Genomic DNA, 14,152 nt, shown 5'->3' on the forward strand with positions numbered 1-14,152 from the left:
TCTGGCCTCATACACGGCGTTCAGTTTTGACGATCCAGAGAGTTTTTTTACATTTATCACAAAGCTTCTCTCATCTCTCTAACCTTCCTTCATGTGGAGAGGCAAAAATCTGAATTAACATCAATCATTTTTTGTCTTACTGTGCATTAATATTTTGGAAGAGATTTTTTAAAGGATTCATTTATCTGAGAGAGAGAGAGAGAGAAACACACACATAAGCTGGGGGAGGGGCAAAAGGAGGAAGAGAGAGAAAATCCTCAAGCAGACTCCCTGCTGAATGTGGAGCCTGATGTGGGGCTTGATCCCAGGACCCCAAGATCATGACCTGAGCTGAAATCAAGAGTCAGATGTTTAACCAACTAAGCCACCCAAGCGCCCCTGGAAGAAGTTTTATATTTTCTATATTATCTAGTACAAATAAAGCATTTGCTATCTTTTGTTGAATGACTCCTAAAAAGTATACCTATTCCCAAGTTTTTTGTTTTTGACTTTTAAAGCTGACATCTGACTATTCAAGGATAGAATCTCTCGTTTCATCTTTGGAAATTACCATACTCAGAAAACCAGTTACCTAATTTTGTACTTATTTTGGCCTCTGTGTACTACAGAAAATGAAGTTCAAGACCTCTGGCCCCATCCATTTCTCAGGCCAAGGTCACAATAAAGTTCCAACAAATTCTCTTTGTTAATATCTAAATAGATTATTAAAATTATAGGGAAGGAGGACAGAGTGTCAGAAAAATCACCCATAATCTTACCACAGTCTCAAGTCTATTTCCTCTACATCATCTTAGGACAGCTGCAAACATCCTGCAGACAGGCCTAGTCTTTCCACACAGCACAGCCAGCAGCTGTCCGTATTATCACAAACCTTAGAGCCACCACTTAAGATGTGCGGATGATATTTTACTAGCAGATATTATTACACAATTACCAATTCAAGCGTTATTCTTTTACTCACTTTAGTGACATTTTCTTTAAAAGTAAGTTGTAAAATTCAAGACCCACAGAAATAATCAGCTATAAATCATTTAGTGAACTTACTGGCTTCTGTGGTTAAGTATTTTTTTTCATTGCTCCATTTGCTCCATTTCCAGAAAGTTTCAGTAGAACAGCGAATCCGGAAAGTATATATGGTATACGGATTTAACTTGTCCACAGCTACAAGATAACTTGAATTTTCTACTCCTTTGATTGTGACATTCCGCTATTAAAGACAATCAGTAAGTATATGTATGTACATGTAACACCATGTAAGAATTCTCATATAGATACACACACATACACATTTTAATAAGAAAGCCCTTCCAAATTTGTATCATAGACTAAATGTCCATAGGAGTTTACCTTAATAAAACTAAAGACAGTTCATCCACCAAAATATTTTAATTTTTACATAAATACAAAACTCATGAAATTATGCTCTATAGTAACAATAAACAGTATTTATGTGTCATTTTAATTCAAATATGATCTAAGTAATAATGGTAAGATAAATTATGCAGAGAGGATGATACACTCTTGCTCACTGGCCAATGGCTAATGGTAATACAATAGGCCTTAGTACACTTTAGTAATCTAAGATGACCTTGAGGATTAAATATGTAAGCTGTATTTGGAAGCTTCTTTGAGGCAGGCATCATTTTATGCATTTTTTAATAGGGTACTCAGAACCTCTAGTATGGTGCTAAACATGTAGAATATATTCTTCAACAAACTCTTATTTAAATTATATAAAATTAAAATGAAACAATTTAAACAAATCTGAGGATCCGCATATCTTAGGAAATCCTCTGAGCTCCCAATTACGAATTACAAAGCAGTTTTTTGGGTTATATTCTGCCATTTGACTGATTTTCTAGCAATTATCAGTACATTTCCAAATGAGTATTTTCATTCAGTTATCTTTCATTTTGGACTTAGCACAAATTACAAGATGGTGCAGTACAAAAGTCAAGCTAAGTATCTACAATGTATTTAAAAGTCATGTTCTGACTTGTAACAACCACCTGACTTAGAACTTGTTCCTACTGCTGCACTTAGCAATTTTAAAAATCACATCTCCTCTCTGGTGCTTATCAGCCCATTAACTGATGTGAAAGGTTATAGCAACAACTATCCATTCATTTACAAATCTGCTGAGCACCAGCCATGTGCCAGGGACTATACTAGACCTGGAAACATTCTGGGAAGTCAAAGTCAAACTCATGTTCTATGATACCCAGTATTACAACTGTTTCAAGTGCCTACATATAATGCTGTCATTACACTGATATAGTGTCTTACTTCTTACTAAATCTCTATAATAATCCATGTGAGAGCTTCTGCATATCAATTTCCTTAATTCATTCTGAAAACTATTTTAGCCAAAGTAACATCAAAGGAAGTTTATAGAAAAATCTTACTCACCAATTCTTGGACTGAGTTAGTTTTGTTAATTTCAATTTGACATAAAAGTTTAATCTTTCCAAAGTTGCCTGGTAAATGCCAGGAAAGTGTAACAGCTGTTGAATTAATATCCTTCACTTTGATTGAAGTAGGAATACGAGGGCAGACTGTAAGTATAATTTGTAAAGATTACTTAAAAAGTTACTTTCTAATAGGACAAATGACAATTAAAAACAAAACAAAACACCACTAAGAAACAAGAGAGGAATTATTGGTACCGATCAACAATATTCCACTCAACCCGTGGCATACACAAACCTCACTTTTACTGCTGGAATCGTGCCAACTGTGTTTCCAGACCAACCACACTCATGGTTCCTTGACTGGCAACAGGAATACTAAAAGGTAGTAAGATCATAATCTCTACCTTTAAGGAATGCCAAATTCATTTGGAGAGTGACCGAGAGAGAGAGAGAGAGAGAGAGAGAGACAATGAACAAGAGTATATACGCTAAGTTGGAAATGCGTGGTACACCTACTAGTGGCCACAGGCACGGAGATGCAAGTGTGGTCGGGAAAGTCAGAGAGAGAAGATGGGACTTAAGGTGAGCTCTGAAGGAAGAATCTGATTAAAATTGGCAAAACAGATGCCGAAGAGCACTTCCAACTGGGGTCTTGGCAAGAACAACGGGACGACAGTGAGCCAAACCGCACACGATGCTGGTGATGGCACAGAGGCCACCGTGAGTGGCAAGGAGTCCTGTGACAGTAATACGGAAAGGCAGGGGACAAATACACATGAACACTAGCCCTCAAATGTACCAAATGTAGCTCTTCTGAGCTTAGGGAAAACCAAGAAAGAACTAAAGTGAGAGAAGGAACAGCTGATAGAAATTACTTACATTTACGAATAGGGCAACAAGCTCAGCTACTGGGCACTTGCCAGTCTCTATCATAATGCATTTGGTTTGAGCCCTTCTCCACTGGCTGTGAGTCTGTGAAGGAGGCCACGCCTCCACACCAACACTCCGTGGGCCACAGAGCCCACTACGGCACTGATGCAGTGGGATGCCCACAGGAATGAATGCTAAGATGACGGACCATATTTTATTTCTATCTTGAGCTAGGTATTAATAGGGCTAGTAAAAATTCCAGAATCGTCAGCAATAAAAAGGAACCACTCACTGATGTACACAGCACCTTGGATGAAGCTCAAGGACATTACCCTTAGTAAAAAATGCCAATCTCCAAAGGTTAAGTACTGGATGATTCCATTTATACAACATTTCAAAATCACAAAACACAGAGATGAGGAACAGAGGAGATGCTGCCTGGGGACAGGGCTGCAGGAGCATGGTTTGTGTGTGTGTGTGTGGGAGGGGATGGGTAGCAGGGAGGTGTGGGGAGGTTTGCCAATGGGGCAGGAAGAGGGAGTGTCTCTGTGGAGACAGAACAGCTCTTTATCTTGACTATGCTGGTGGTTCCATGAATCTCTAGACAGATTCAACTGCACAGAAACACGTCCATGCACACACACACCGCTCAATGCACAAAGAAGCTCATTAGAACTGAGCAAGGTCAGCAGTCCAGTTCACCGGTCTGGTTTACAGTATTGTAGCCATGTCGAATGCTCACTTGAAAACTGTACTATAGTTAGTAAGACATCACAAATGGGGAAAGCTGGGGGAGATGTCACAGGGCTTTATTATTTTTGCAACCACTCATGAGTCTATAGTTATTTTAAAATAGAAAGATTTTAAAAAATAAGAATCTTTTAAGAACTGGACACAAAATTTTTCAACAATCAAAACTATTAAAGCCACTTAAGAGTTTCTATGTAAATGACCAATTCAAATTTGTATCTGAAATCAACAAAATGGTAAAACTTGGAATTATACATTTTAAGGATTTAAAATAAAAACTTATGTATAATTCTAAAGAAAATTATAAAAAGTAAGCCCTAAAAGAACTTTAATTTCAAAACATTTTATCGCTTCTAAAATTATTTTTAAGATACTGGTTTATACAGCAGCTTACCTTTTTCAGTTATGTTAACTAAAATAGTTGATTCAGATCGACCCAGAGGATTGCGAGCATTCAAAGTAAAATTATATATTTCTTGATTTGGACGCATTTGAAAGAATAACTGATAGCTTTCATTTGTTGGTGCTTCAACTCTTTTAAATCTAACATATTTCCCTGAAAAACTGAATTAAGAGAATAAGAAGAAATATTAAAATCACTTCAAAATGGCACAAGAGATAAATACTTCAGGGAAAAAATAAATGGGTAAATTTCTGTTAATTAATCTTTTTTAAAAGTTTGTATTTCTAATTCCAGATGCACTCCATACTTGGCTAGGAAAATGTGTCTGATTCAGAAAATAGACGAAAATCACCAGCCAGAAGCCTACTACCTGAAACAGTCTCTGTTCGTATTTGAGGGTTCTTCTAGGATTTTTTAAAAAGGCACATGAATCTAGTCTGTGTGCATGTCATTTGCAGTATTAATGGTATATCCAATTTTATACAGCGTACTGAGGTTTTATCTTACTCATAACAGAAATGAGATACCGCATTTCCCTGTGTCATTTAATACCCTCCAGGGTACTCCCTGCCGTCTGACATCTTTCCCTGGTGTTTTACCTTTCAAATAAAGTGTAACTTGTATTGCGTGGGCCCACCAATGCGGTTGGTCTTCCTGGATTCCAAGTACAGACAATCTCTTTTAAATCAGAGGTCTCACAATTCAGTTTTTGAGGAATATCAGGTGGATCTAATAGGAAAAAAATGTAGTTACTTAGTGGTTACATACATTTTCCCTGAAAACATGTTTCATAAATGTTAATTACATTTTGTACAATTTCCTTTGGAAATGAAATAACGTATTTACATTTGACCTTCTGAACAATACAGCACTGCCATGCTTTCTGTAGCATGTTTTTCTGCAGTCCATATTATGTCAGAAATGATGGACTAAAATGTACTGCTTAATGACAACTAGCTCATCTGGAAACGCCTCAAGAGCAACCTGAACACATTCTTCCCCCTCAAATCCCACCAACTCTCTCAAAAGAAGCTGTAGCCAACAAATCAAAAATCTACAGGGTGAAAAGTATTATTATCTATCATGTCTATACCGTGATTCGAAAGGAAGTACCAATTCAAATCACAGGTCAGCACAAGCCATATTCCAAGTTTCAGAGTTCTTAAATGAGTTACAATGACTATTATCTGCACAGCATCTCTTGGTAAAATTCTGCATCTTCCTAATGTTCAAAGTGACTATAGCTCTTTCATTTTTGTTCTTGACTGGAACATTCACTGTGATTTTGCAGGGACAAAAGGTTTTTTGTGTGTGTCTTAGACTTTTAAAGTAATAATGGAAAATTCTGCAGTTGGACACTAATTATAGAAATTGTTATTTCTGATTTCATGTTTAATTAAACATACATAGAAACAGGTGTTCTCTGTTATATTTATCTAAATTATCTTTCATTAAGTAAGATTTTTTAAAACGATTATCTACTTGTTGAAAAATTCTGTAAAATAATTTAGTTTTTTAAAAACTAAACTTTAAGGGGTGCCTGGGTGGTTCAGTCAAAGCGTCCGCCTTCTGCTCAGGTCATTGTCTTGGGGTCCTGGGATCGAGCACTGTGTCAGGCTCTCTGCTTGGCAGGAAGCCTGCTTCCCTCTACCTCCTTGTGATCTCTGTCTGTCAAATAAATAAAATCTTTAAAAACATTAAAAAAAACAAACAAACAACAAAAAAAGAAAAACAAAAAAACTAAACTTTAAAAACTGTTCTTAGACTGTTTTAGATTAAAGGACACAGAAAATTCCACATAGCTTCCTAAGGTAGAATAATGTCCATCAGTGACATTTTAGGTAATATTGAGAGAAGTCATGAGTATTTCAAGTCTAACAACTGCATAATCAGGTAACACTGACATACTTGTTTAAAAAATTGTTCTAAGGCTAAACTTTCATTTTATTAAAATGATATACTAGATTTTTTAGTATAATCCTGATTATTGTAGTATGTGGCAGATATGTTAAGTCAAAATAGTTAAAACCCAAATAACAGAAGCAATCAGAAAGAAGTGGAAACAAAGATGCAGGGAGAAAAAATATGAGAAGGCTGTATTTGGAACATACTGACCGTCTTCTCAAAGAAGTTAACTTACAACGGAATCAGCTAAAGCTGGATAAAAACTAGGTATAATCAATTCTATTACCAGCTAATAGAAAATGCAATTTTTTTAAAAAGCCATTTTTTATTAAAATATTTCCAAATGAGAAAGTACGAAATTTGACTGGTGACATAAAATATTTACATGCTCTAATTCTATGTCACAGTGTCACAGTGTAGTATTTTGAAGTTTTTGAGTATGATCAAAGATTAATACTTAGGTATAATGCTGAAGTGGTACTATCTATGAAATAGTGATTACTGAACACATAGTATTTATAAAAGATTTGCCTGTAACTAAATCAGTTCAAGCATAAATACTGACAAGTACTAGATAAATAACTATTCTGTCTGCTGGATAATACATGAATTTGCAATCACAATAATAAACTGAAGAGGAAAAAAGCTACTCTTACTAGCACTGAACATCAAATTCTTAGCGACAAACTTACTGAAAGATATGTAAGACCACCTATCACTGAAATAAATCAAAGAAGAGCTAACTAAATGAAAAGATATACATGTTCCTGATTTGGATAACTCAATACAGTGAGAATGAAAATTCTCCTAAGTGATCCCCTAAATTAATAAATCTAATGCAACTCAAATAAAAATCCTGGCACGTTTTGATTGTGTCTTTTCAACATATGGTGGGTTAACAGGATATGCATAAGGAAAAGAAAATAATGACTCTTAATCCCTAACTCACACCATGAACTAAAGAAATCCCTCTGCAGGCAAATTCTATTGCAGCTATTGAGTTAACAAATACTCAATTTTTCAACCTCCAAATGCTATAAATGAAGGTTAAATTATGAATTAAACAGGACTGTTCTATTATGGTAGAAGAGTAGCACACTATTGGAAAAACTTGATGTATAACCTGATATATAACAAAAACGATGTATAACTTGATGTATAACAAAAAAACTTGATGTATAATAAAAGCTTGATTTATAACTTGATGTATAACAAAACTTGACGTACAGTCTCATCTTCAGAGTTTTAGTTTTTGTCTTTTGTATTTTTAGGTGGATATCTCACTTATCACTCCTCCATACACCACTGGTTCTTAACTTATACTCCATGGTCATTTGTAAGGAACACTGCCAAGTCCTTTCCTAAAATTCCTTTAGGAAAAAAATTTCCTAAAGTTTCAATCTGAACATAATCTCACTCTCACTTCAATTACAAAATACATTACTGGGAAGACAAAAAGTTAGTAAGGGTAGAGCCATCAAGCTGAGAAGTGCATCTAATCCTGGCTATGCCCTTGAGACTGTATCAGCCATGCCACATAATTCATCCCAAGTTTCACTGGAAGGAAAAGAGAAGTGGAGAATCCAAAAAAGAGTAAGAATCACCACCACACGATCAAAAGAAAATTGCAAAACCCACTCACACTACCTTCCACACACTCTGATCCCGAGACCCATTAGACTAAATTCAGCCTCTGACTCTGAATTCGAGGGAGGAACGGGCAAGGCCATCAGTGCGCCACACGACAGTCACCATGGGAGAGGGGACAGAAACCCTTGAAACAAAAATCTCTGTGGATATTCAACACAAGCTATGTAAACAGGGCAGTCTCTCACAACAACTTCTGGAAATGTCATGGAATTTTAGCACTGTAGCAATGACCATATTAATAAAGAAGCCCTTGTGCTCTGAAGCATATGTTACACACAGAACATGCCTGGTCTCTAAGGACCCTCTTCTCAGCTGTATTACTTTACAAGTTAGAGAAGCATATACTACAGTACTGAGTTTGTGTAAAATCATCACAGTTGCATTAACTGGGGAATTTTTAAAAAGGCATGTTTTAGTTTTTAAAAGGTATTTCTGTATTAGGTGGGATGTTTTAAAATTTTAATTTTAAAAGGTGTGTTTTAGGTAGGAAATTGACTTTTGAGTAGGCCCCTGAACACAGGGGTCGGGGTACTGACCTCCCATGCAAGTCAAAAATCTACATACAGGGCAAATGGTTCGCTCTGTCCAAAGAGCATGCAACTCTAGATCTCTGGGTTGTGAGTCGGAGCCCCACGCTGGGTGTAGAGATTACTAAAACAAACTTAAAAAAAAAAAAAAAATTCCAAAGAACTTCTGACTCCCCTAGAACTTAACTCCTCGTAGTTTACTCTGACTAGAAGCCTGACCTACAACATTAACACATTATTTTGTATGTTGTATGTATTATTTACAGTAAAGTAAGCTACAGAAAATGTTAAGAAAATTGTAAGAGAAAATGCATTTAAAGTACTGTACTGTAGTTACTGAAAAAAATCCATGTAAGGATGCCTGGGTAGCTCAGTCAGTTAACTGTGTGATGCATGTTCTCATCACTCGTGAGATCGAGCCCCATGCCAGAAATCTGCTCAAAGGTTCTCTTCCTCTGGCCCTCTCCCACCTCTTGTACACGGGTTCTCTAAAATAAGTAAATAAATCTTTGAAAAAATGCATGTATAAGCAGACCCATGCAATTTGAACTTTTTTCGTTCAAGAGTCAACTATGTATGAAATAATTCCCAAGCAATGTAGGATTAAGAAATACATAAAAACTACCCGACTCAACAAAACTGTTAACTAAGAACTTAAAACTAAGCAGCTGGGTGTTTCCAATCTTACCACACAAGCTACATAAATACAAATATATAGAAAATGAGCTTAGATTGCATCTTAAAACAAGCAAAAATTTCGTATTAAAAAGAAAAAAAAAGACTGCCCAGTCCCCAGAAATAGCACTCAAGTTTTTAAAGAGGAGCAAAACAGATCAACAGATTCTTTAATATTAAATACTTACATCCTGCGAAAATAACAGTCCCAAATATGTTATCTTCTGTTGTAAAAACCACATTTGTTCCACTATTAGCAGAAACAGAAATATTACGGATCTTGATCGCCACATTTTCCCCATCAAGATGGATAAGGGGACAATTTGTTTGGCCAATCTGTGCTGATAACACTTTTTCTTGAGTCACACAACAAAATATTATATCTGAGCCTACAAGTATCACTTTGTCTTGAGGAAAAACCTTAGTCTGGGAATCAGGTGACCCTAGAGAGAACAAAAAAAATCACAAATATTTTATAAGTCTTTTACCATAAAATAGCCCAGTGTATATAAAATGTTTTATAGTAATGGTGGCCCAAAGGAGCTTTCAAAGGAGCAAGACATATATAAATAAAATGAAACCATGTATGTTTTATCGACTTATGGCTGATGATAGGGGAGCGGAGGGGACTGCAGGCCGATGCCCAAGGTCACAGGTTAGTATCTAAGAGTCTGAAAGTTCACTCTAAATGGGCTTATAGCCACATGTGAAAAATCTACACCAAGAAAAAGTCACCCATTAATTCCATTCCTTTGAAATGGCTTCTATGTATTTAGGGAAGACTTCTTACTTTCCATCAGCCAGAATATATATTTAAGTACTCCCATCCTAAACAGCACTTTTTCTTTAACCCCAACTCTGTGCAGGTTAAAGCCACGCCTCTGCTTTTATTTTCCTGTATGGCTGATCTTATCATTATCTCTAGTTTTCTACCTACTACTATTTAATCTACCACAATCTGGCTTCAAGCCCAACCATTCTACCGAAGTGGCTTCCTGACCTCTTTGCTCAGTCCAGTGGCCACTTCTCAGCCACCCTTCCTTCCCACATCGACAGCATCGAGTAAGTTGCCTAAGTTCTAACATCTCAAAACTCCCTTCTCCTCTTGGGTTCTACAGCACCCTGCTCTCCTGGGCTATTCTGAACCCTCTGACTACTGTCCTCCACTTTGCTGCCTCTTTTTTCTTCCGTCCTAACCTCAGACAGTACAAGCTTGTAAGACTTGTGTCCCTGGTCCCCATTTCTCGTTCTCTGAGTATGGTAACCTCTAGATTGAAACAATTTCGCATACATCTATGTTGATGGCTCTCAGATATGTTATCTCCGGCTCCTAGTAATCCCTTGGATACCAAACTGGTATTTCCCACTGCCTGAGACATCCCAACCCAGATACTTCACAATACCTCATGCTCAACATGTTAAGAATGAATTTATCTTTCCCACCAGAGTTATTCATGTATCTCTTGTCTCAGTGGAAGGCATCACCAGCCACTCAGCTGCCCGAACTAATAGTCTTCTTTGACTCTATTTCTTGGTTACCAAATACACAGTCAACTAACTTTTAATTTTAATTCTGTCCCTTCAGTGTTTTCACACCTTTTCCACCTTTTCATTTCCAGACCCAAGTGCCCTACTTTATGCTTCCACTGTCTTTTGCTGAACCACAAGATCCTTTTGCTTATCCACATGCTTCCACTCCCGCCTTCCTCTGATCCATTTCTCCATGCGGTCACTAGAGTGGATAATCTATAATGATAATAGACCTTTTGAAAGACTTCATTTCACTGTCAACTATTTTCCAGGCCTCTCTCATGTTGTCAACATTCTACCTGCATATGAATTTCATTCAATGTACAGATGATTTCAGGTATCCTTACAGATCATCATGTTCTCTGCAATTAATTCTTCAGCTCACAGGGATCTGTTCTGTGGGCAAGAAACTAGAAGCCTTTTTTTTTTTTTTAATATAGACTTAATGTCAAAAACACCTACATAAAATTTTTTTCAACGCCTACCACAGTGATTTTCAAACCTGGATGGTTATGTAATCACTTTGGAAGATCTTTAAAAATACAGATTCCTGAATCCTAACTCAAGAGTTTTTGAATCAAAATGTTCTGGGACAGGGATCTGGGAGATCCCCACGTGATCTTCATGAAGCCAAATGGCATTTGGAGAACTGAAAGCTTAACCAAAACCTTACCCTTAAGCAAGACTAATCTCATTCCTTTGAAACAAAAGCTTTTTAAACAGTAGCTTACAAGAAATGTTCTTCAGTGGGCTCCAGTCACTCCACTCTTTGCCACCAGAGAAATGAAGATCATCAACATAGCACCTAATTCCCACAGAATGAGTGGTGCACTCCAAGGGCATGTCTGAGGTCCAACTCCAGTGGTGAACTGTATCTTTACCATTCACAGTTGTGTTGTGGGTCACCTAAAAAATGAACACAAACACAAAATGATATTTCTAAATAGTGATATGTTCTGCTTCCCTTTAGATTTAAAGAACACAATACACAGTCTACAACCACTAAGCTATAAAGGCTCGCCTTTTTGTACAACCATCTCAGTTTTCTATTAGGCGTAAAAGGAGAGTTACAGGGACAATAATCGTGACTCATTTGTTTACCTCTTTTTAAAAAATTCCAGTGTCGTTACAATACAGTGTACTATTAGCTTCAGGTGTATGACATAATGACCCAACATTTGCATACACCAGTGTTGGCTGTGACCGGTCCACCTTCCTCAGCTTGAGGCTCCGCTCCCTGATATACAGGATGTTAATACTCCAGAACATTCAATACAGTTCAGAGAGAAATGAACCATTGCCAAAACCGATCTCATTTTTCATCGAGAAGAAGTAATTAATGGGTTTGTACTCCCAAGAATTAAAGTCAAAGAAAGGAGCAGCATTTCAACGAAGTAACTGTTTCAAGATTAGGTTTTCTATGTGTTAACTGTTTAAAAATTTATTTTTAAATATGCAGCTTATAATAGGATAAAATATTAATCTCAACTGTGAAAAATGGAAGGATTTCAATCAAATATCAAGGATCTACTAAAAGAAACCTTGGGAGCTCCAGCTAAAGACAACAGATTAAATAACTGTACTTCCTTCTCTCTTCTGAAATCTTTCTAAAACAGAAGTACACAGATTTTTTTTTTAAAGGCATAGATACACGAGAGCCCCCCCCCCCCCCCAAAAAAAAGAAGAAGAAGAAGAAGAAGAAGAAACAGTATCAATGAATTCCTGGATCCTGGAGAGCTGATAGACAATAGTAATGGATCCTGAAGACCTGAAAATGCTGAATCTTAAGACTCCAATGGAAAATGCTGGAACAATCTGATTTCTATCACAGAAATGCCGAAGGGCTCAGGAAGAGGCTGTACCAGGCTCCCCTGGAAGTGCATGGTGAAGGTGAGGCACCGAATAGAAGACTGCGTGAAAGCTTTTCAAAGAGACAGTGGACACCCAGAGATCCCTCCCACATTCTATGCTACTGAAAGACCACCCTTCTTCATCTTGGCAGAATGGAGATTTATGATCTGAAAAGTAAAACAGAACATCTCTGGAATGAAGAACCTCAGAAAGAGTGGAGAATGGGGAATACTGCAGCAAAAACAAGGGACTTGCTAACCTATGCACCAGGAAGGCTGGGGTGCTCCTGCCTTCTTCTCCTACTCAGCCCCCAGGATACAGATGGCAGAGTTGCTACTTACAAGGCAGGGATATGAATCGATTTTTCTGGGGCATATGAACAGGTCATGATAAAAATCTAAAAGAATATTAAGGTTGTGCCAACTTGATAGGCCATCTTAATCACCTATGATGAACCCCAGTCAACTAAAGTCCCTGGATGACACACAAAAGTTCCAATTAGATTTAAAAAAAAATTAAAAGAGCCACTCAGATATGAGCAGAAACCAGGATGACCAGAAATTGGGGAGAAAGTTCTAATATGAGAGTTAAAAATAAGAAAGGAACTCAAAAAAACTGACTACACTAAAAGAAAAAAACGTAAGTGATATCCTTAGAGATGAGATACTGCATCCATAAAAGGAACAAAAAGAAGAGACAAAAGGGATCTCATGTACCTTAAAAAAAAAAAAATTATTAATTAAAAATGCAAAAAAATTCAATAGGAATGCAAGATAATGTTTAAGAAAAACTGTTAAGAAAACAGAGCAAAATAAAATTAACAGATGGAAAGTGGAAACAATTAAGAACATTAGAGGACTAGCCTAGAAGGTCCAATTTCTGAAGAAAAGAGTTTCTAAGAAAAAAAAGGAGAAAATAGTTATGAAAGAATCAAAGCCGTAAGACCTACAATAAGGAGATTCCCCAAGCTGAGAAACATTGTTTTCAGACTGAAAGGGGCCCAATGACTGTCTAGTACAACAAAGAAAGATAGATCCACAAGAAGAAACAAATGGAACAATGTCTTCCAAATCTTGAGAAAATCACCTAACCTACAATTCTATACCAGCTAAAGTAGAAATCATGCTTGAGTGCAAAATAGACACTTTCAGAAATGTGATATCTTAATTAATTCATCAGGCATTTTACACTCCCATCAGAAATGTATGAAAGTTCCAATTGTTCTGCATCTTCTCAATATCTGCAATCGACAGTCTTAGAAATTTTGCTGGCAACCAATTTAAATTTAAAAAATATTGTATCTGCAAGCCTCCATTAAAGGCAGCAGATACTACTGACAATAAATAGCAAATACCTACTGGAATATATGCATCCACCAAAATGAGGAAGAGGAAACAAATTTTTAAAAGGGGGATCCACTACAAGAGAGGGCACCTGGGTGGCTCAGTGGGTTAAAAAAAAAAGGGGAGGGATCCATTGCAAGAAAAGGTAAAAGGAATCCCCTAGATGATGATGGAGACCCCTTGGACAACAGCTTCCTAAGAAATGTGCCAAAAAACCCCACAGAGGTTTATCCTAAA

The 14,152-nt window shown here is 36.8% G+C and overlaps 1 protein-coding gene across 2 annotated transcripts in view; it reads right to left on the reverse strand.

The window, feature by feature from the left end:
* LIFR (LIF receptor subunit alpha) overlaps nt 1-14,152 on the reverse strand; it is a 76,597-nt gene that overhangs the window by 25,599 nt on the left and 36,846 nt on the right. For both annotated transcript variants that reach the window (XM_004737990.3, XM_045079489.1), the window contains exons 6-11: nt 11,453-11,627; nt 9,380-9,634; nt 5,034-5,163; nt 4,426-4,595; nt 2,410-2,555; nt 1,045-1,207 (exon numbers count right to left, since the gene is read on the reverse strand). In XM_004737990.3, coding sequence (XP_004738047.1) covers nt 1,045-1,207; nt 2,410-2,555; nt 4,426-4,595; nt 5,034-5,163; nt 9,380-9,634; nt 11,453-11,627 — 1,039 coding nt within the window. The remainder of the gene's footprint in view (nt 1-1,044; nt 1,208-2,409; nt 2,556-4,425; nt 4,596-5,033; nt 5,164-9,379; nt 9,635-11,452; nt 11,628-14,152) is intronic.

Source organism: Mustela putorius, unplaced genomic scaffold (assembly GCF_011764305.1).
Source record: "Mustela putorius furo isolate JIRA1106 unplaced genomic scaffold, ASM1176430v1.1 tig00000407_pilon_pilon_pilon, whole genome shotgun sequence".
Classification (NCBI taxonomy): Eukaryota; Metazoa; Chordata; class Mammalia; order Carnivora; family Mustelidae; genus Mustela; species Mustela putorius.